Source organism: Oryx dammah, unplaced genomic scaffold (assembly GCF_014754425.2).
Source record: "Oryx dammah isolate SB20612 unplaced genomic scaffold, SCBI_Odam_1.1 HiC_scaffold_16, whole genome shotgun sequence".
NCBI classification, from domain to species: Eukaryota; Metazoa; Chordata; class Mammalia; order Artiodactyla; family Bovidae; genus Oryx; species Oryx dammah.
Genome location: NW_024070200.1, coordinates 40,693,805 through 40,716,280, shown reverse-complemented (window position 1 = coordinate 40,716,280; position 22,476 = coordinate 40,693,805). Strand labels below are relative to the sequence as shown.

Below are 22,476 nucleotides of genomic sequence, written 5' to 3'. Positions count from 1 at the left end.
ACTAGCTAGCTGTTTTACACATGGTAGCGTATATGTGTCAATCCTAATCTCCCAACTTGTCCCATCTTCCCCTTCCACCATGTCCACTCTATTCCTTCAAATAGGTTCATTGGAACCAATTTTTACAAATTGCATATATAAGCATTATTTTCCTCTTCACTCTCTATGACAGACTCTAGGTCCATCCACATCACTGCAAATAACCCAACTTCATTCTTTTTTAGAACTGAGTAATATTCCAAAATATGTACATGTACCACAGTCTCTTTATGCATTCGTTGATGGACATCCAGGTTGCTTCCATGTCCTGGCTATTGAAAACAGTGCTGCAGTGAACACTGGGGCACATGCGACTTTTTCAGTTACGGTTTTCCGCAGGGGTGAATACCCTGGGATTGTGCTGTCCACATGGTAGTTTTATCCCTAGTTTTCTTAAGGAATCTCCACAGTGGCTGTTACCAGTTTGCATTCCCATGAAGGCTGCAAGAGGGCTCTCTTTTCTTCACATTCTCTCCAGCATTTGTTTGTAGATTTTCTGATGATGGCCATCTGATGGCCATCTGACTGGTGTGAGATGATAGATTTCACTAGTTTTGATGTGCATCGAATACATGAGAAGACGCTCAATATTCATTATTAGCCATCTGTATGTCTTCTTTGTTTAGGTCTTTTGCCCATTTCTTGATTGGGTTATTTTTCTGATACTGAGCTGCATGAGCTTTGTGTATTTTGGAGATTAATCCTTTGTCAGTTATTTGATTTGCTATTATTTTCTCCCATTCTGAGGGTTGTCTTTTCACCTTGTTTATAGTTTCCTTTGGCTGTGCAAAAGCTGAGTTTAATTAGGTCCCACTTGTTTTTGTTTTCATTATTATAGGAGGTATCATACATAGATGACCATAGGTGCATGGGTTTATCTCTGGGCTTTCTGCACTGTTCGGTTTGTCTGTGTTTGCTTTTATACCAGTACCATTCCTATATACAAACAGCAAAAGGAAGAGAAATTAAGGAAAGCATCTCATTTACCACTGCAACAAAAAGAACAAAATACCCGGGAATAAATCTACATGGGGTCAGAAAGAGTTGGATACCACTGAGCAACTGAAAAAAGGAGGCAAAAGACCTGTATGCAGAAAACTTTTAAAGACACTGATGAAAGAAGTCAAAGACAAATGTGTATACCACCCAAAGCAATCTACAGTCAATGCTATTCCTATCAAATTACCAGTGGTATTTTTCACAGAACTAGAACAAAAACTTTACAATTTGTATGGAAACACAAAAGACCCCAAATAGCCAAAGCAATCTTGAGAAGGAAAATGAGAGCTGAAGGAATCAGGCTCCCCGACTTGATAATGTACTACAAAGCTATAGTAATCAAAACAGTATGGTACTGGTACAAAAGCAATTACAGATGCAAGCTATACCTTATCTCCCCCAAAATATAGCAACATCAGAAAATGTCCATGTTATGTTTTTGGGAAACTGTTAAGGGAGGAGACCAATTATATACCAGTTGGCCCTCAGGAATATGAATAAACATAACCCATGTAGACTTACGGGCACAGTGTTAAGATGGCCTGTTCTCTGCCAGCCTGCAGGGAATTCCCCCCCCCCACCCCCACCTGCCGCTCCAAACAAGGCCCAACACGGCAGCAAGTGATGACGATTGGTCTGCAGGATTTTATGTTAGGTTGTGAAGTTGCAGGACACTAGAACCAGTGGGCAAACAGACAAACAAGCACCTTATTTTAAAAAGTTTTATTCTGCAGATTTAGAAATTTGAGAGTTTTTAATAACTGTAAAAGAAATCCAGTCACACCTAATGATTAACAGAATGTAGTGGTGTATTATCTAAACAGAAATCGTGCTGATGTGCCATAATAAATTGTCTATTAGTAAAAAAATACACTTTAGGGCACAGCATCGTATCACAAATTACAGTAGGGATACTTTGCAAGAATTTATTCAAACTAGAGAATTCTGAGTAACTGTGTCTTCTGAATGCAGCACTTAAAAATGTAACAACTCTGTGCATTCTTTTTTCTTAAAAAATGACCTTGTGTGTGTCATAGAAATGCTGCTTTATTGCTGCAGAAGTCAAAGTTCAAGGCTCAAGAGGTACAGGAGAGAATACAAAGGTAGTCTTAAGAAAACTTGGTTTTGTTTATGTATAAAAAAGGTAAAGTTTATAAAAGTTAATTTACAAACCAAGAACAAAGTGGTATGCACGCTTTATGTACAAGCATCCTTTAAACATCAAAATTTATCAAATGCATTGCCAAAAGAAAAACAACCACTGCCTCTTGCCGGAAAAAAAAAAACCACCACCCAAAATCACACCATTATTTTCTTCTGGGTGATCACACATTTCTGAAACCACCAAATCCACAATTTACTCCATCTTTTTCATGATACAGTATCTCGATGCACACAAAGCCATAAAACTTAGTGATACACAGACAGAATGATCTAACAAAAACATGAGGGTAAGGCATTCCTGCTGGTCAGTATGTCTGTGGTGATATGGTTAGTTTATGGATCCAGAAGAGGCCACGGAACCAGTCTCATGCTTTGGTGTCCTTCCCTAAGAAAAGTGAGTTTTTGTATTCAGTAAGTCATTGTCTTCACTTGACCCGCACCTCCCCCCCAACACACCACAAATTCCCCTTGCTGTACATTTCTGTTAAATGCACTACACTGGTTATATATTCGAGGTGCATTTTAAAAACGTGTGCATATTACTTCATGCATAATAAAATATGTGTGTTCAGGCCAGGGCCATAATAAAGTCTGAAACAGTGTACTTTGGAAAGACTAGAACTCAAATGCACCCCATTTACTGGCTGGTATTTTAACGGAAATCAATGTTAAGTAAGTGACCATATAAAAGTACAAAAGTCATTACAAAGCATCGCATCTCTAAGCCTCCAGCCCACACCAGTCCCAAATGAGCAGTGGGCAGCATGTTCCCAGGCACACACACTCAGCCTCCCCCATCCAAACACAGCGCGTAAGACTAACACACTGCAGGATCAACTCCAGGGAAAGGTACTACTTGATAGAGTGGTTCCATTTTAGATTTAGTAAGTTTAACCCAGTTTCACATTATTTAATCAAGTTCATATATTTTAAGGATTAAAAGTGGTCAATCAGGACAGAAACACAGTTTGCTCCAACAAGATAATTTGGATCTCCAGGAAGACACTTGTTTTGCCAGGTTTTAGGATCACCTACAAGAGAAAAAAAAGTCCATGTCATTTCTAGTTCTTAAACTGCTTGCAATCATGGGGCAAATAAAACATTTAGACACAATTTTCCTCTATTCCTTTAGCATATTGCACTTGCACCAAAGCTCTTAGTGCTTTTTATTTCATTGCAGACGCACTGGAATTGAATGGATCCAAAAGCTGATGCAGATTTCTGTTAAGTTCATGCCTTTTAAAAAATAAATACAAGTCAGGGTGATTATATCAGAGAAGGCGATGGCACCCCACTCCAGTACTCTTGCCTGGAAAATCCCATGGACAGAGGAGCCTGGTAGGCTGCGGTCCATGGGGTCATGAAGAGTAGGACATGACTGAGCGACTTCCCTTTCACTTTTCACTTTCATGCATTGGAGAAGGAAATGGCAACCCACTCCAGTGCTCTTGCCCGGAGAATCCCAGGGATGGGGGAGCCTGGTGGGCTGCCATCTATGGGGTCACACAGATTTGGACACGACTGAAGTGACTTAGCAGTAGCAGCAGCAGGGTGATTATATGCCTGGGACAGTTCCAGTTTGCCCAAGTCCAAACACTCATTAAAAGTACTCTTATTTCACTTTCAAAAGTCTGGATTAATTGTATGATCATTCCATTTTGAGCTGAGTATAAGAGCACATTTCTCACACTTGACACACCAAATGAAACCCTCAGCATTCTACAGAATTTGAAAGACTCTCTTCCCTGGGAATTCTGGGGTGGTCCAAGTGGTTGAGACTCTGCTCCTACTGCAGGAAGTATGGATTCCATCCCTGGTCAGAGAACTACATCCCACAGGGAGCCCCCCCAACCCCCTCCACACACCCCACCAAAAGACCCCCTTTCCCTCTATCCAAAATTTAAAAAGTGAGAGTGGGCTAGAGTTTTTCAGCATGCTCTGGCTGTACAGAAAAACCATCATGAAGCTTTCAAGTCAGTGAGCTGTGTGAGACTGAAGCCAGGCCTGGGCCCTTAACCAGGTGACTTGACATTCCCAGTTGCAGCTAAGCAGCCCTGGCAGTGGACTCAGCCTGAAGAAGACTTGGGATGGCCTGTGGTCTCCTGTGTCCATGGTAGTGTTGGTGTTAATCACTCAAGTTGTGTCTGACTCTTTGTGACCCCATGGACTTTAGCCCACTGTCTATGGGATTCTCCAGGCAAAAATACTGGAGTGGGTTGCCATCCCCTTCTCCAGGGGATCTCCTGATGTAGGGGCCTACAGTAAGTCACTGTCAAAAAGTTGATGGCTGCGCACCAACAGTTCTTCACCAGGAACAGTTGTACCCCCAGAGGATGGTGTTCAGAGGCGATTTTGGGGTCCGAGCTGGCATCTAAAAGCTGGGAGACTCTGAAACACCCCACAGAACCTTCAGACAGTAGGCTGTCCATTACCTCAGCAATGTCATGGATCACGTGAGTTCAGAGGAGTTCAATTCAACGATACATGTAAGTTTATGTAATACTGCAGACAACAAATTGTTCAGGCACTGAGATAAGGTTTTCCTCAGAGTTGTCATAAGTATCTTTAGGTTCAAAAATTCTTTTCAGTATACTCGTTTTTCTTGGATTAAGTCAGTAGCTATTGAAATCTACCCTTGAGTTTTTAAAAAAGAAATTTATAGTAGCAAAAGCATTCCAAAGTCATACAGAATTACACAGAAGCACATTTCTCTTCCAGGTGTTAAGTACTCAAATTTAACATAGGAAAAAGTTTCAATCTAAAAAAACGACGTGTTTTACGGCACAAGGCAAACTATTGAAGCGTACTGATTTTCACTTACAGTTAGGGCTCTCAACCTGTTTTGGATTCAAAGATGGTCACAGTCCATACTAAGACCTGACTTGCAGGATATACATTTTAAGTGTAATTTTATTATTAATGTCAATTCACTACTTCAAACTAGGCTAATACAATGTTCTCAGTGGAGGCCCTGAAGAAACAACTTTAATATTTACTATGTAGAAACTACCTTTCCCCAGAAAATGGGGAACGTGTGAATATATGTAGTATTTATGTTAGGTAGTATTAAAATAGGCTCTTTACACCATAAAACTTTTACTGATACTGTTCCAAATTAAAAGTGCATAATTGGATCATCTGATTTATCAAAAATTCAGAAGGACTTTTAAATTCTAAAGTGATCTATACCAAAAATATAGAAAGTTCTAACTTAGTCACCCAAGGAAGTGAGAAATGTGAAAACGCAATGGAAGCCTTGAAATTCATGATCTTGACAGCAAAAAGCCGTTTTAAAATAGTGTATTACAGAAGTATTTAAGGTTTTACATGGAAAAACCATGGCCAAGTATGATCACAATGGAAGGTCTTTTATCTTTCAAGTTCCTCTAGTCTGCGTATACACACACACACTCTATATACATACACTTTGTACATTGAAAAATTTACACACACACACACACTCTATATACACTTTGTACATTGAGAAATTAAAGTAACCAAAAACAAGTTATTACATAAATCAAGTCCTTTTTGTAAGAAGATGAAAATCCCTATGTATGCAGGACAGTATCAATTCTCCCACCATATCTTAGAAATTTTGACAGATAATTTTGTTGACCACCATGAAACTGTCCACTTTTGGCCAAATCATCCATGTTAAAAGGCAGAGGCTTCCCCACCTTGCCCTTCTCATTTATGACAGATGCGTCACAAGGAAACTCCACAACACCGGTGATGCCTACAAGGCCAGAGGAATGGAGGGCGATTGGCTCATGATTAGCGTGAGTAGCGCCATCAGCCCAGGCTCAATCAATGACAGCACCCAAAGCCCCAAAGGACAGAGAGAAGACAGCGTACCCGACGAGGAGTCGGATGATTTTAGAGCAAAAGACCAACCGTCAGGAGTCATGGACGCACAGTGTGGTAGGCGCAGCTCCACCGGCTTCAGGAACTTGAGGCCATGGGGCCCACACATCACTAAGGGGCTCAGCAGGGTCTCACCTGGGGGAGGGGAGAGCAGGGAGAAGAGGTTAGACAGCTGCCTCCTTCTGGACAGTTCTTCTCACCCTTCTCCTAACCACAGGCCTTAAAGCTAAAAGGGGGTTAGTTCTCTGAGTGGTGCTGACCAAGAGAAACCTAACAGACTCCAGAGGTAATTTAACATTTTCCTGTAGCCATGTTACAAAGTAAAAAGAAACAGGTGATGTCAATTTTAGTATTTTATATAGCCTAATGTATCCAAAACATTATTTCAAAAAGTGAGCAATTTACTACATCTCTGGAAGGTCTAGCCCGTCTCTGTTTTAAAGCAGCCATGTGTCAAGTGCTGAAGAGCAGCACACTGCTGGTGGCTGCAGGGTCCTGATAGTAAGAGACACTCGTAAATGTTTCAGAGGTCACTTGTACCTTACGTTTTTTACTGTTGTGTTTGCTACAGAGTTAAGTGAGTGAAAACGATCTATTTAAGAAAACAAGAAAATAGTGCTAAAATATTCTAAAAGAAATTGTAACATGGTTCATTATTGTGTCATCCTGATTGACCCAGGAAGACTGTGACACAAAGAGCATTCCCAGGTTCCTGAAACAGCTGAGGGACAAGCTGCGGCAGCCAGTGGGGAGGCATCCTCCCTGTGCGGGGTCTGGGGGTGATGGGGGCTGATCCAACAGCTTACCTGCACCAGCAGGCGGCTGCTCCGAGTGAGGCCTCTGGAGTGGGTGTTACCTATTACCTAATCCATCTCTAGAGCTGCCAAGGGTAAGGACTCAGATGAATCTGGGGGAGGGCAGCCAGGACTGGCTGGCAGGCCCCTCCCCAGCAGAAGGAACCTGAGGGCAGCCAGGTATCCTGTCTCATGGCCTGATATGCCTGCAAGAACATGCAGACTGCTTGAAGCGCGCACCCACCCTTCTCTTTGTCCAAAGGCGGCAGGATGCTGTTGTCCCGGCAGACCTTGAAGTAGATCTCCTGTTCCACCCCCTCGGGAATGGCTCCCTGGGGGATGATGATGCTGACACCGGTCTCAATGGAGCTCAGCACCCCACCATTGCTGTTAAACACACCACGGGCAGTAGCCACCACTGTGTGACCGTCTTCATCTTCATCCTCCTCCACAGCTGAGGGACTGAGTTCAGAAACAGCCAATGAAGTACATTGCTAGTGACACACAGAAGCTCCCACGGCTGTGTTAATCAAGCATATTTCTCCATATCATTAAGGTATTTTAGTAAGTAAAGTTTCAGTGATAGATCATACTCAGTGGAGTAACTAAACATGCACTTCTGGGACAAGTTTTGCAATCAGAACATGCAAAACCTGATACACTGCTCACCCAACATCTTACATCCATGAAACTGGTGTTTTAAAATTGATGGCACATCCTGTTTTGATAGCTTGTTTTTTCCTTCTTAGTGATAAGTAAGGCAACAGTGGCATCTTAGACATGATAGAATATACACTCACTAGGCCTCCTCTCTCTCCACTGAGGATTTCTAGTGTGCACATATTTCCCTTCCCACCCAGAGCACAGACATCCAGCTCCATGAAGTCATGAAGACCCTGGTGCAGGCAGACACATGTGGAGAGGGGCCAGCCCATGTGCATGGTCACACAAGGTGGAGAGAATGCAGTACCAATTCTCCTTCAAAAGTGGGGGCTTTTGGGATCTCCCAGAGTTAAGTTCTGAGCCAGGACTAAAGGTGAGCAGCAAGATAGCTTCTGGACAAAATGAAGCTAAGTGTGAGGGTCTGCAGCCTCACTCCTGAGTGGCCAGATGAAGGGGTGGGCCTGCTCCTTTGGGACCCTGACTATCCCTTTGCTCCAGGGGCAGCCTGCAGGCGGACCTGACTGTCCCTCTGTATCAGCGGCTGAGGGAGGCTGTCACGGTGCAGACAAGGGAGGGGTTCAGGGAGCCAGCTCCAGGCAGGCTGGCCTCTTCTCATCTGCTCACCATCTGACCACAACTGTTAAGAAAGCGTTTCTTTTTACCCTCACTGCAAATGAACAGTGGGTGAGGAAACAAACTCTTTTTGAGACACTTTCCGGATGTGCCTCCCCAGCTGGAGGTCAGAGGTCAGACCGGGGTTGTGTCATGCTGAATGAGCTGCAGTGTCCCTCAACCTGGTTCTTACACAGCAGGGACAGTGAGTGAGGATAGCTGAGCCACATGAGCAGTAGCTTCAGGACAGCACTAACATCATCTCTGCAGAATCCCTGCTATTGCAGTGGTTCCAGCGTTTGGCATGGCACCACTCACCTTCAAGTCTGAGCTGAGATCATCAGGCAAGTACCCCAATTACACCTGACTCACATGAGGCCGATCACCAGGCCGGGCAAAGACAAGACTCTTACCTCACAGGCACTGCTCTCGGCCCCGTGCTAACACTGTTTACTTGGTATTTCAGCTTGTTGTCTGTGTGGACAGAGAAGGTCTCCACGCCACTGTCAAACTCAGGAGGCTGTGCAGACTTCAGGAGGGTTTTTGGAGAAGCGGGGGCTTTGGAGGACAGGTCAGGCTTGTGTGTGGTTTCATTCGGCAGAAGATTGTGGTTGAATTTAGGACTTTCAAACTTGCGTTCAAATGGCCGTGCAGAGCTTGTGTATGGTTTTGGTGTGAATCGATTGTATGCTGGCGTGATGGTTTTCTGTGTCTGCTCAACTCCATTAGTTGGGGCTTTCTCTGGGAAACTCTTTTGGGGGTAGAAGGCAGACTGGACAGCGTCCTCTCGGGGAGCTGGTCTGTAAGCTGCTGGCTTATTCTGAGATGGAGGTGGGTCTGGTTTGGACACTAACGAGTTCTGAAAATCCAATGACATGGCATTACCTGAAAAAAAAGTAGAGAAGTATTTCAAAAACTTCTGAACGTAATTTAATCTGTGAATACTGAATTACCATGCTGTACATCTATCTGAAAACTAGTATGAAGTCAACTATACTTCAATAAGAAAAGGTAAAAAGTATATTCAGTGGCGTGAATAAAAACAGAATTAGAAATCCATCTCTTACCGACTATAATGCTTGGTGAGATGGAAAAGATGTTACAACAGGCCAAGCATAAATCCACCTGGATGAACAATTTGCTCATCAAAGTATCGACAAGTAATGTTCTGCAGAAACTATGGTATCTGTGATTCTGAACTTGGTCTCTAGGAATAAATCTTGAAACAGTTTTTCATCCAACAGAAGATAGAAACCAAAATGCCTTTCCTTCCTGAAACAAGCTTCAATATCACCACCTGCTTGTCTCTCCCACAGGCCTCAAGAGGCAGTGCCGGGGCTGATTGCCAGTCTGAGGACCACATGACCCTGGTGGCCGTGTGTGATCCTGAGGGAACAGAAGATAGCATGGTGTGATACCTGGGACAGCGCTGATGCACCTGGAGTCGGGGCTGTGCCTCCAGAGACTGGCATCGGAGGAACCCCACTCCAGTGTCCGTAACAAAACTGAAGCAGAATGACAAATGTGTCTATGTTACATCAGTACTACAAAACTCACCATACAAAACTCACCATAATTAAAGTCAGAAAAGTCAGAGTGGGAGTAGCTACTTATAACATACATAATTGATAAAAATTAGGAGAAAAAAACCTGTATGTCCATAAGAAAGAATCAACCAATAGGAACAGGCAAAAATACAAGTGAAAACGAGACTAAACCAGTAATCATAGCAACATCACTGTTAGTTAGGAAAATTAAAAACCAAAACCAAAAAAATACGATTTCACATCTATCGAATTTGTAAAACTTTGAAAGTGTGGTGATGCCACGTCCTGGCAGAGATGTGGACTAAAAAGAGTTTCCATGTACAGATCTTCGATTCCCCTGGGAGTGTTACAGCAGCATGGTGAGTATCTCATGTGATTTACTGAATGCTGTCCTGAGAGTAAAAATCAAACTGGCCGTTTGGGTGCAGGACAGCTCTAACGGTGTCAGCTGTTCACCCCTGTGATGGGGCGGCTGACTGGGGCTCTGCTCACTGCCGCTGCTCAGCATCACAAGGAAATTTAAAGTACAGTTTCTACTGAGTGTGTTTTGCTTTTGTACTGCAGTAAAGTGAAAGCGTCATTAAGTCAGGAACCTTCTGTATGGCTGGTGGCAGTGTAAAATAACACCGACTGCATTCTATGTTAATATCAGTGTTTGACACAGTCTTCCAGAAATGAGAGAAAGAGGAAACCTGTCCTAGCTCTCAAGAGACCAGCACAACTTTGATACCAAAACCAGACAAGGACAAGAAAATTTTTTGTGAGCATAGTAATATAACTTATCACAGAACAGAATAAAGGAAATAAATCATAGGATCGTCTACAGTGCGTTTGGCCTTCTGTATCCTCGGATGTGCAGGCCGAGCAGGGGGTGGGCGCTGTACTGCACCAGTTCCACCAGGGACTTCTGCTCCATGGATTTCATTCAGTGTGCATGCAGAGTAGGGGCGTCCTGCGGATACCAAGGACAACTGCACATAAAGTCAGTTGATAGAATGTTTTCAGCAAACTAGAAGGAAGGGCACCCAGAGAAGTCACACACTGCCCATCTGCTCTCCCAAAGTGGGAGCTGGAGCAAAAGAGGTGTGCTATTATGGCTTCTAGTCACACGGCACTGCACATCCCAGCCATTGCAGAGGCAAAAAAACAGCAAAAAACAAAAAGGCATAAGGTTTGGAGAGTAAAAAGTTAAATTTTGTCTGCAGACATGACAGTGTGAAAAGAAAATCCTAGCATGCAGTGACATCAAATCACAGCCCTGGGAGTGGACACCTGTGACTAGAGCAGCACCGTCTGTAGCAGTGGGACGTGAGCTGGAGACGTGTGCTGTGTGTGTCCTGTGAAGGCGCCACAGGGGGTGGGGATGGGGCCAAAAGCCCTCCCAGGGTCTCTGGGCTGCAGGCTGGAAAGATGGCGTGAGGCTCAGGAGAGGTGTACTTGCTGAGACGCAGGAGGAAGCTGAAGGAAGCGGGAAGCGGGGGGCGGGGGGCGGGGGGGGCGGCGCCTTGAGCGAGGGAGACAGTTTACTGATCACAGATGTGGAGGACAAGACACAGGCAGACACGCAGAGACACCCCCAAGATGGCCCTGCTGAGAGACCTTGTGTGAGGAGGGATGTCACCATGATTTTTACAAACCACCCTTCATTTAGTTTTGGACATACTGGTAAACTCCATGTACAGAAACTGAGCTGTATTAGGCAGAATAAAATCTATCTAGCTAAAAGGCAATAGTCATGAAAAAGATGTACTTTTAACAAAATCCTTATTTTTCACTGTCATAAGCCCATAGGATTCAAGTGTGTCTTTCTTACATAAACCCACTTTTACTTAGAAAGCATGAGTCTAACGTTAGCCTCGTAAGTCTGACTGTAACAGTCATCTGCCCACTCCTGAGCCATCTACCTTCACCGTGAGCCCCCTTGGTGTGTGCGTGGAGGCTGAGAGCCGTGTTGGGGCTGGGCTGAGCACCCTGGCTGTACTGAGTGGGCAGCGGCGGAGGTGGGGGCGTTGCCTGCAGTGGGTCATAGCGCTTCTCCCCGAACGACCTGTCCACAGCTTCAGCCTCAGCAGCCTTCCCCCTGTGAAAAATGAGGACACATCAGCACCTGAAGATGACACACACTACCAAGGAAGCGCCCATCCTTCTAGGCATCCCCAAGTTGCTTGCTTTCAATTGACAATTTCACAATTTATTCCCTATGAGTATGGGTACTCTACCAAAAACACACAAACTAAGGTAAGCCATCATCAGCACCAGAGAGGTGAAGACACTACAGATATAGTAAGAATATTAGTAAGACATCCAGAAGATAGCAACCAAATGGCAGATGAAATTTTGGGTACACTCGTAATACTGAAGATGGTTGTTCACAAAAAATTGCAATGGTTGGTAAGTATTTTGAAGAAACATTTATTGGCTCAAATCCTCCTTAGATTCCCATCTACTTTTGCATCTAAGGCACCAGCTGGGCACTAGAGGATGAGGTAGGGGCTAGCAGGCGTTTTTGCTAAGGGCTGGGCAGGAAATATTTCGGCTTCTTGAGCCACACAGTTTCTGTCACAGCTCTTCAAACTCTGCCCAAAAGCAGCATTTAAGGGACAGGACTCTGCTGTGTCCAGTAACATGGACACTGTGGTCTTTAAATGTGCCCTTGATTTACCAGATCCATTCTCTGTTTAGCAATTCCTAGAGGAGCAAACATTGCTTGATTTTAAGACTCATTTAAATCAAACTGTGCCATGTATGCTTTTTTTTTCAGATTGCCAACTGTTCATATAGGAACACATAAAATTCACAAAGAAGACACCTTTACAACAGGACCCAGAATCACAGTGCTGCCACCGAGCTCTGCAGAGCCCCGCTGCACCTGCTTTACGCGCACACACGGTAGCACAGAACTTGGAATGGTCACAGATTCTGGTCACGGTCTAGTCGCATGGTCAGCTCAAAAAACTCTACCCTTAGGAGGACAGGAAGTCTGCCACGTGTGCACTGCGAGGGGCCCGCATGGCATAGCTCACACTAGTGTCTTAACACGGATGCTCCTGGACCAGCAGTCAGAGCTAGTCTAAGAGCCAAGAAATTTAGGTGATGGCAAAGCCAGCACAAGAGCAAAGTCAAAGAAAATGGTCAATCTAAGTCTGCCACAAACAGAACTATGTTTCTGCCTCATGTTATGTCAATGTCTCAACCTGGCTACACTGAACCAGTCCTGGTAGTTAATAGTCCTAGTTACTGATTCAAGCACTACTACTGCGGGGGTCCCAAAAGAGACTATCTAGATGGAAGCTTTTTAAGAGGACATAACAGCCTCTCTGAGCTCAGACACAGCTCCAAATTTCCCTTTCCTGCTGACCTAGGACTTGCTTACCAACACTGTGTAAACGACTTCCTTGTAACACATCCACGTCTGTCTTCATTACTGTGAGTCTGTTCTGCTCAGGTATGGGCCCACCTGTACCTGTGTGCGATTACACTCCATTCTCAGAACCAAGTTCGCCCCCAGTCAGGGCTCAACCAGAGGCAGAATCAGAACACACACAACATAAGAACCCACACGGGTGGGTGAGCTTGTAGCTTGTAACCCAGCAAAATCCACCAAAAAGAAAAGCAACCAGAGGCCCAGTAGACAAGCAAACAGAAGGGTGCAGCACGCAACAGGAAGACGATGGGCAGGACCTCGGAGCTCAGTCCCCGTGCTGCCCCCTTCACAGCGCCCCACGTTGACAAGTGGACCAGAAGTCACTACGTCCCCTCAAGCTCAAACAGTGATAGCAGGCAAGTTTGTTCTTGCCTTGGGAAAACACCAAACAACTCTTCACTCCCTAGCATAGCCTGCTTTTATATTTAAAGAACAAAAACCAAGAAGAATGACAAGCAGCAGCGCTGAGTGTGCCACGTGGGAAGGAGGGACTCCAAGGTCAGTCTCTTAAATGCTCACCTTCTTACCTTTGTCAAAGTACTTGGACCCTTAGAACCCTTTGACACTTAACATCTTTTCTAATGTAAGAAGCTCACACAGATGACTCCAGGGTCTAAGAACAAAGCTATACACCCCAGGCTGGATAGCATGCATGCTGAACTGCTTACCACCCACAGAAATCAAGTAAGTATGACACAGCTAACATTTCCCTTCAGAACACACTGAACTTTGTGTGGCTGACTCCATTTGATGCAAGTGATCCTTTGTTTCATCTTAACTTTGAAAATTTATGTCTGAAATGAAGTGACTCACTTGGAAGAGTAACCGGCAAACTGTGGCTGAGATTGGGGGTGAGCCGGCCTGGCGGGCTCGGAGAGGTGGCTAGCGGGGACATGGGTGGGGGGCTTGGCCTCAAAGCTTCTCCGATCAAAGTAGGAGAGCTGCTTCCGGTAGTACTCCTCATCCTCCTCGGGGTCATAGTGATTTGCCCGAACGATGTCTTCAGGTGGCTTCACATGAGGCCTCTGTGGTTCGGGGATCCTGACAACGAGTGATAAATAGAACAACTTTTGAGATGTTAACTTGGCAAAGAGAACAGAATAGGTACCTCTGACCTTCCACTGACACCCTGACTACTCATGACCTAGCTGAGCGGGGCAGCCACCAAGGCCGAAACTTGGGCCCTACGTGCACACACGTCACACTCAAGAGGGCAGCCTTTTCCTAACACAACCCATCTACTGAGCTTGACAACCAGCTGGTTAGAGGCAGAGACAGAAGGGAAGGCAGACAGTGGGGAGCTCCAGCATGTGCACCACTGTCAGAACAACAACTGAGAATTCAAGACCTTGATGCCAGAATTGAGAGATGATCCTCAGGTGAGGAAGGAGCTAGACAATGATGGAAGGCAAAGGAAGTCAGCTATCAGCAAAGTGAGGTGGTGGTCCTTAGGCCCTGCTGGGTAATTCAGAAACTCAGCGTCAGAAACAGATACACTAGGCTTCATACCAGGGAGGGCTAAGCTGTCAGTTATTACACACTTACTCCGTGTACAAGAGCCTATCTGCAAATGATCCCAGCTAAAGGAGACACCATAGTAGTTTATATTTGCATGGAAGCACTAGGTATCAGGAAAACCAGAGGAAATTAGACAGGAGTTCTTCTTTACTACAAGCACAAATATAAGCGAATGAGACATTAGGCCAGAGAACTGCTCAGACGCAGCCCATCACTCAGCAACAGCAGGGGCAGCCACAGTGAGGAGAGTGCACAGCAGGTCCCCGAAGCCTCATTCCGCCCAGTCATCCTGGTGCTGACCGTGCTCCTGACCACGGCAGGCACATGTCACAGGCTACATGCTCACTAACAGATTATGTTTGGGCTTCCCAGGGTACAGTGGTTAGGACTCAAGAGTTCCACTGCAGCGGGCATGGACTCTGTCCCTCCTCATGGAACTAAGATCCCACATGCTGCACAGTACAGACAAAAATTTAAAAAGATGAAGTTTAGTTCACAGCTATCACAGCTATCTGGTTTTCTTGTCGCTAAAAACTAACAGCCTGTGTGCCAACAGCACTATTAAACTAAAATAATCCTTCAGAAGTTAGGGCTCTAAAATTGTATATTAGCATATGTTAGAAATTTACTAGAAAATTGTTTTCAGATTTGTTTATGGAAAGGATAACAAAGATGTGCTGCGTAAGATACACGGCAGATTTCAAGTGAAGACCCGCAAACCCCCTCCTCCCCGCCCCTCCCCAGCTGGGGCTTGTTCCCCACCCACGAGGCTGTGGAGCACCCACCTATGTGCCGCTCTGTCGTGTTCACCAAGCTGACTCGGAGCAGGGGCTTTGGGACCTGGGACAGGAGCACCTGCCGGTTTTGATGTGACTTCTGGGGGCTGCAGAGAAAGAAGATACACATCCTTAGGCAGAGATCAAGAGAAAACAGGTGTTGCTTAAGCATGTTGCACACATTCATCACTGAATGTATTCTGGACACAAGGCGGGGAAACGGTGATCACATCTTTACCTTGAAACTAGTGGAATGGCTCTCATCCTTCCTGTTCTCCATGGAAGCAGACCTCTTGTTTTCAAACATCTTCACTCTGGTGAGCACGGATTGTGGCTTCATGGCTGGGTCTTCCTCCTCCTCGGCCGGAGCTGGGGGTGGAGGCAGGGGTTTGGTGCCTGTGGGTGGGACTTCGGGCTTGTGCTGGGACGAGGGGCCAAGTGGCGGAGCAAGTGTGGTGCTGTGAAGAGGCTCATAGTGGCCCGGGCCTGCCCTGGAGGGGAAGCCCTGGGCTGGCACTGGCTCGTAACTCCGAGAGTACTGGTCCAAGTACGGCTTGGGCTCAGGGGGCACCTTGGGGCCAGCGGTGGAGTAGGGCTGCGCGTCAGGCCGGTACCTTCCGTGCACATCGTACCCAGGGGCAGGGGCGGGTGGCTCTTCGTGCCGCAAGGTGGAGGTCCTGGGCAGTGGGTCGTAGTGCGCTCGGCCTTCATAGGACAGGGGCACTGGCTCCTCAAAACGGGGAAAATACCCTCGTTCTGTTGGCTCCGCGGGAGGCTGACCATCAAGAGGCCGGGGCTGGTAAGGCTGCTTGTCGTCGTAGTAGGGCCACTGCTCCTCGTAGGTGAGCAGGCGGTCGTCATAGCGCAGACGGTGGTCATAGTTCCGAGCAAACTGCTCCGGGTAGCCAGAGGCATCATATCTGTATGCGGGCTGCTCCAACTCCCTGCCAGCCTGTCGCTCTGTGTACGGAGGCTGCGGCTCATAGCTGAGGCCTTGCTCCTTGTCTGGCCTCTGCCCAGGGTGAGCCGCAGCCGGCTGCTTCAAGACGTGGTTCTGTCTCGTCTCCTCAGGGTAGGGGTCCTTCCTGTACACCTGTGTAAACAGCCATGCGTAAGGACACAGGCTGGCTTCAATTCCTAGTCTAGTAAGAGACAGAAATGACATATTCTACCCTTTATTACCAGGACAGAAAGAGATTAGTGGAGAAAGCAAGTTTAAGTGAAAGCTCAAAATTTATAATGCAACTAGGGGCTTTTATGTTTCAGCATGTAATGACACTAAATGAAGTTTAGTAGAAAATTAATGCATTCAGCTGTTGATTCCATTTGATTTGGACACTGAAAATGAAAATCATAAAGAAAATTTATGGACATAATAGTTTAGAAAATGTAAAGCAGTTTACAATGGATCTGAACAATATATTAAGAAATTTTGGAAGATTCTAAAGCCAAACGTTAAAACCTATAGAATTATCAGGTACCAATCCCAATTAAAAGGCCTACTGAAGAATCAGGCACCACTGGAAGCCATGCAGACTGCAGAACCAGATGACTTGCAGTGATCTGAGAACATGGTGTCGAGCCCACAATTAAAGCAGAGGACACTCGAGGGAAAGCAGACGTGCTCGTGTGGCAGGCTGACGAGGAGCGGTGGGTGAGGGCAGCCCCCGCGGCACAGGTACCTTTGCTGGGCCCACATGCGACGACAGGGACGGCTCTGGACCTCTGAGCTGCACGTGAGCGGCCTCAGTGCCTGGAGCTCGTAAAGAGTCGGCGTGTGGTGAGTCAGAGGAGGGGGGAGCTGGGCTCGGCTCCTCCAGTCTGACATTAGTTAAGTCTACGTGAGGATTAACAGCAGAGGCTGATGGTGCCGGGTTTGTTTCAGGCGAAAGGTAAGGGCCTGGAGATGAGGCTTCTGCTTTCTGTGAAGTGTTTAAAATATTTTAAATATAATGCTTCTGTTCACTGCTAACTTCCCACTTCCATTTATAGTGGTTGATAGACATACATTTTAAGTGTGCTGAGTAAAAAAACTGTGACCTCATGTTCTGAATTTTTTAATTTCAGTATACTGCTATGTGAGATTCTAAACACACAAAGTTTAGAATGAAGTCCTTGGTATTCTCAAGTTGAAATTAGAGATTAAATCTTAATCTGCGAGAAAGGACACCACATTCTTTGTCAGTCACCACATCTAGACTTCGATAAAGTACCTCCACCTGCAGAACATTGATGCTGCTGCTTACCTGTTGAGAGGCTGTTTTAAATCCAGGGGAGTCTATTCTATGGCCTGGCTGTGGCTGCGCTTGTGGTGAGTAGGGAGGATATGCCTGGTGGTCAGGATGCATTCCAGAGGAGTCCTCTCTGACAGGCTCAGAGGACCGGGTAATGGCAGACTCCGGGGGAGTCCCCACCTCATCATTTAGGGTCTCATCTAGTTCTTGATCAGTGTAGGCCCCGCCTTCTGTATCTGTGTCTTCATAGTCAGAAGTGTGTCTACTGTCCGTGCTATACATTGAGTATTCACTACCTGGGGCTGACAGGTAGGACAGACGATCATCATGCAAATCAAGGTCATCACTTGTAGCACCATCCGCCTGGGTCAAATAAAAGTAAATTAAAAATTTTATTCAGTAGTTTTGTAAGAGATGGCCTTTAGTTCACAAGGGGACTGAAAAGGATACTTGTCCCCGCAGAGATCACAGCTACGTCTAGAGGCTTGAGGAAAGGTCAAGAAGACTTCACAAGCACACACGCGGACACACAGAGCACCCTCGGATATCTGAAGGGCTTGGATGAGTGAGGTCGGCTGGCCGGCATGATAGCGCTGGCCCTATGCCCAGCCCCAGAAGACAGCCAAGGGGCCCTGGCCCTCCTCTGGCTGATGGAGCCTAGTCACCTGCTAGCCTGTCAGCCCAGAGCAGGGTCAAGAGGGGGATGTGGCCAGGCCAAGCTCACAGAAACAAAGACACACCGACTGACAGAACATCGCGCATGAGACTGACTAGGAGATCAACGCCACAGTGCAAGCTGAGTTAAAAGGCCTTATGTATATAGAAAATCTACATATGAAGATTAAAAGTTGGTATTTGGCCCTGGAGTTTTTATAGAACACATGGAAAAGCATCAGCTAAGTGCTGGCTGCTCACTAGGAACTGCTGTTAAAAACAACTGGGCACAGATGCAGTCAGTCCAGTGGAAGCAGAGGTGGGGCGGGGGGAAGATGCAGGAACAATGCTCTATGCAGGATTAAGAGCTGAGTTGGCTCCAGGCTCCACCGAGTGTCTCCTGAGCCAGTGAGAGAGAACACACAAGTATCTGAGCGAACGGGAACAACAGGCCATCAGTGCACACTGAAGTGACGCTACTACCTGGACCGCGCACAACAGCCACCCCTGCCCTGCAGACCCAGAGGTGGGGTATGGCTCGAGACCCGGAAGATGTGGAACCCAGAATTCTACCAGCACAGACTCACGGACAGACAAGGCCTGAGGCGCCTGAATGGCACTTCCCCCAGTCTTGATCCTGGCTCTGCAGGAGCCTGATCCTGAATCCCTCTTCAAGGTGGGAAAAACCAGCTGTCTCTGACCAGCAGTTTGGAAAGCCAGGGATGATGGGCGGAGTCTCTCCCACTGCAAAAATCTGCCTGCTCTCTCCACTCTAACCTCCACTTGCAGAGCCTGCAAGACTATAACCCAGGGGCCAGTTGGGGCAGTACTTACAGCCCTAGGGACGAGCAACTCAGAACTCTCTGATCTGCTGCAGGGTATGAAATGCAGAAGGAGCAAGAACCAAGCGCTTGGAGCCAGAGATGACATATGCCTCCTGTTAAGAAAGCCCCAGGATGACTTTTCTTGGTTCAGTAGGGAACATATAAGACCATCAGAACTGCAGAGAGGAACTATTCCTGGAAACCAGGTGGAAGTAGTTAACTCAGGGGAGTTCAGTGTGGAAATGAAGAGAATCTATTTAGTTTAAGCATCTCTTAACTAAACAGAATCTCTTAGTTTAAGAACCTATTTGGAAAAAATATACTGTAAGTCAAACGATTTAAATTATAACACCTTTTCTGATTTAGAGCATCAACCTATTATTCTAATAGTAAATGACCCATGAGACATATTAATATAGGTCATTTTAATTAATTGTTACTAGCTTTCCTCACACACAAAAATAGTTGGGGAGTTAGACCTTCATTAAAATTCAAGCAAAGGAACCACACTGTAATATCAGAGAAATAAAACTAAGATTTGTGGAATAAAAAAACCTCTCAGATAGGTAGGCAAGTATATTTTGTGCGTTTATAAACTAATAGCTTTCTTGCTAACAGTCTAGCCGACAAAGGCTGCTAGCGGAATTGTGTTGTCCTAGATGGTCAGTATGGAGTGGAAGTGATCATACTCACCCAAGGCCACAGAATCAATAAGTTATTAAGTGTGCTGTGGGAAGTGCTGCAGTGAGTTGCTCCACCTCTATCTGTCTATCAAGTTCCTGGCTGACACGTCAGTGGTCAGGGGGGTCTCATGATCGCATGTGAGTGGTACTGACACGTGACTATGGGTGGGAGCAGCCAACACCACCTCCAGATGTCAGCGTTAGGACATCTCTTCTCGCAGAGGTGGTGCCTTCCAGGTAGGAAGCGGCGTCCTGAGCATGCGGCATGCACTGCACTGGCCTCAGTGGCCACAGCCAGGCAGGGGAAGGGGGAGCGTGCAGGGGAAAACACAGCAGAAACAAGCCAACCAGGAAACACCGAAACAGAAGAGACATTCTCAACTTTCCCTAGCAGCGGAAACACAGTAACAACATATTCATCTGAAGGCAAAACACGTTTGTAACAAAAGCTTCTTTAACTGTGTATTCTTAGAAAAGTATTAACTCCCAACAAAATCAACATCCTATGCCATTAAGAACTGCTAGAAGCCCAGACAGGCCAACAGCAAAAGGCAGTGCACGCTGCTACACACAACACCAGAAGGCAAAGCCACAGTAAAAGGCAGTGCACGCTGCTACACACAACACCAGAACGCAAAGCCAAAAGTCTGCGCTGCGCAACCTGACTTTTCCAGTGTGTCTCAGGGATGTTAGTTAACAGGTACTAATGCAGAAATCCCTCAGGGAGGGACGCAGGGCCACGCTTGCAGCAAGCAGCAGAGCCAAGCCCCTCACTGCAGCCCCTCCAGCCCCCACCACGTGGCTGTGTGTCCGTGCTGCCCCAGGGCCGGGTCTAGGGACAGTGGGCCCTGCCCATTCCCTGCCTTTTCCTCCAGACAAGTCCTGGATCTCACATGCAAAGGACAGCACTTTGGGGACCCTCACCGAGCCCACTCAGCCCCTTATTTCCAGAGGAGGAAGGAAGCCAGGTTCACACTCATTTTCGGTCAGGTGGGTGGAGTTGGAGCTCAGCCCTGCTATTTCACATCATTCTGAGACAGAGAACACCGCCGGATGGTAGCTCAGTGGGCAGGAAACTTCCGAATCCTTTACTACCAAAATGAACTCCATAACCCCACATACAAATTGTGAAGGCCTAGACATTGAAGCCCCCGATTCCTCTAATACGTTGATCCAAGTAGGAAACGGTGTCTCAAAGGCTTCTCTTATTTAAGTTGTCAAATGGGTTAACAATAGGAAACTTCTTACCTTTCCCTCAGAAACCCATACCAACTGGTTCTGTTGTTGTTGGATTGCTTCTTTCAATGCACCATACCAGCCATCATTCATTGAATTTAGGTTAATTGTAGCTGAAAACAGACAACAGCGTTGTTCTCTGGTTAGAACACTGCCACCAAATAAGAATTCACTCAACACTGCTTAGAGCTCAGCCTCCATCACTGAGTTCTCTTACAGACGGTATCTGAGGACACACCCCTGAAGATGTGTTTTGGCACCAAACCATTTCCTTCCATCAACAGCAGCCATTAACACAAGAGCAAGCAAAACAGGCAAAGGATATATGAGTTTTAATATTTAAATAACACAAATTTTTGCCCTCGTATTACTGCACAGAAACTGTAAGATGAAAGAAGGGCTTTAACGTACTCACTTGTAAAAAGATGGTGATTATTTTTACGAAGTTTATGAGACCGCTCATATAACTTCCTGGCGCTTTTCCGAGATTCTGGACATAACCTCATCCGCATTGTTTTCACACCCTGCTTCGAGTCCGGGTTAAGGAACACCACGATTGGATACCACTGGGCATAGTTCAGACGGTCTACTGCATTGGGCGTTACATCCAGTAAGGCATGTTTGTCCTAAAGACAGAAGGACAAAACAGACACAGGTAACTGAGAACCATCACCTTCAAAAGTCCTACCCGAGACTATGTTCCAACAGGAACAGATGTTTAACTCCAAATTGTCTCAGGAGCACGTCAGGAAAAGATGTACTCTCAAGTTAATGCTATATACTTTCTAGCCCAATATAAGGCAGAAAGTCTTAACGAGCTCACTTTTTTTTTTTTTTTTGCTTACTCACAATGTTTAATTTATAAATGGAGTTGCACAAAGATATTTAAAACCACATACAGCAGGAAATACATTAAATTTAGAAAGATTATTCTTTACCATTTTTATATTTTGCCACCTCTCCTGGCAGCTCACTTTTAAGACAGCCCCAATACTTGCGAGCAGAGAGTGAAAATAAGTGTAACATTGTAATGGTCCTGACATAACCCTGTGACTCACACACATTCCTATCATCTGAGCACCAAAGGGCAACCTGAAGTGTCCCCGTCACAGCCGCAGACTGCCCACGGGAGGACACTGGATCCCTTCCTGTGGTGGCGACAGCTCACCTTCTGAGGCCAAGTACTGCTTACCCTCCCTGACACCAGCCGTTACAGTGTCTGGCTTAATTTTCTCACGGTATGCCAGTAACAACTTGAGAAAAACTACGTCCAACTTTCAATTTAGCCAGATTCATCCCACAGCTTATAATGAACAGGTCAACTTTCAGGAACGTACCTGATCTATTATCTGCTTTATTGTGTGGAGGCGAATAATGCCAGAGCTGCGCTGGTCGGTTCCTGCATCCCGAGGTTCACTTTCTAGTCAGGAAGTCCGGAGAGA

At 46.0% G+C, this 22,476-nt stretch overlaps 1 protein-coding gene across 5 annotated transcripts in view; it reads right to left on the bottom strand.

Annotated features, from left to right (window-relative positions):
* Positions 1 to 1,746: 1,746 nt before the first annotated feature.
* TJP1 (tight junction protein 1) overlaps positions 1,747 to 22,476 on the bottom strand; it is a 112,863-nt gene continuing 92,133 nt past the window's right edge. The window contains exons 16-28 of one of the 5 annotated variants that reach the window (XM_040257385.1): positions 22,372 to 22,454; positions 21,450 to 21,660; positions 21,047 to 21,147; positions 17,650 to 18,000; positions 17,086 to 17,325; positions 15,642 to 16,496; positions 15,413 to 15,510; positions 13,923 to 14,150; positions 11,590 to 11,765; positions 8,552 to 9,023; positions 7,108 to 7,325; positions 6,121 to 6,204; positions 1,747 to 3,233 (exon numbers count right to left, since the gene is read on the bottom strand). In XM_040257385.1, the coding sequence (XP_040113319.1) occupies positions 3,139 to 3,233; positions 6,121 to 6,204; positions 7,108 to 7,325; positions 8,552 to 9,023; positions 11,590 to 11,765; positions 13,923 to 14,150; positions 15,413 to 15,510; positions 15,642 to 16,496; positions 17,086 to 17,325; positions 17,650 to 18,000; positions 21,047 to 21,147; positions 21,450 to 21,660; positions 22,372 to 22,454 (3,212 nt within the window). In that variant the 3' untranslated portion in view covers positions 1,747 to 3,138. Of the gene's footprint in view, positions 3,234 to 6,060; positions 6,205 to 7,107; positions 7,326 to 8,551; positions 9,024 to 11,589; positions 11,766 to 13,922; positions 14,151 to 15,412; positions 15,511 to 15,641; positions 16,497 to 17,085; positions 17,326 to 17,649; positions 18,001 to 21,046; positions 21,148 to 21,449; positions 21,661 to 22,371; positions 22,455 to 22,476 lie in introns of all 5 variants that reach the window. The other 4 variants (XM_040257384.1, XM_040257383.1, XM_040257387.1 and 1 more) reach the window with 4 other exon arrangements.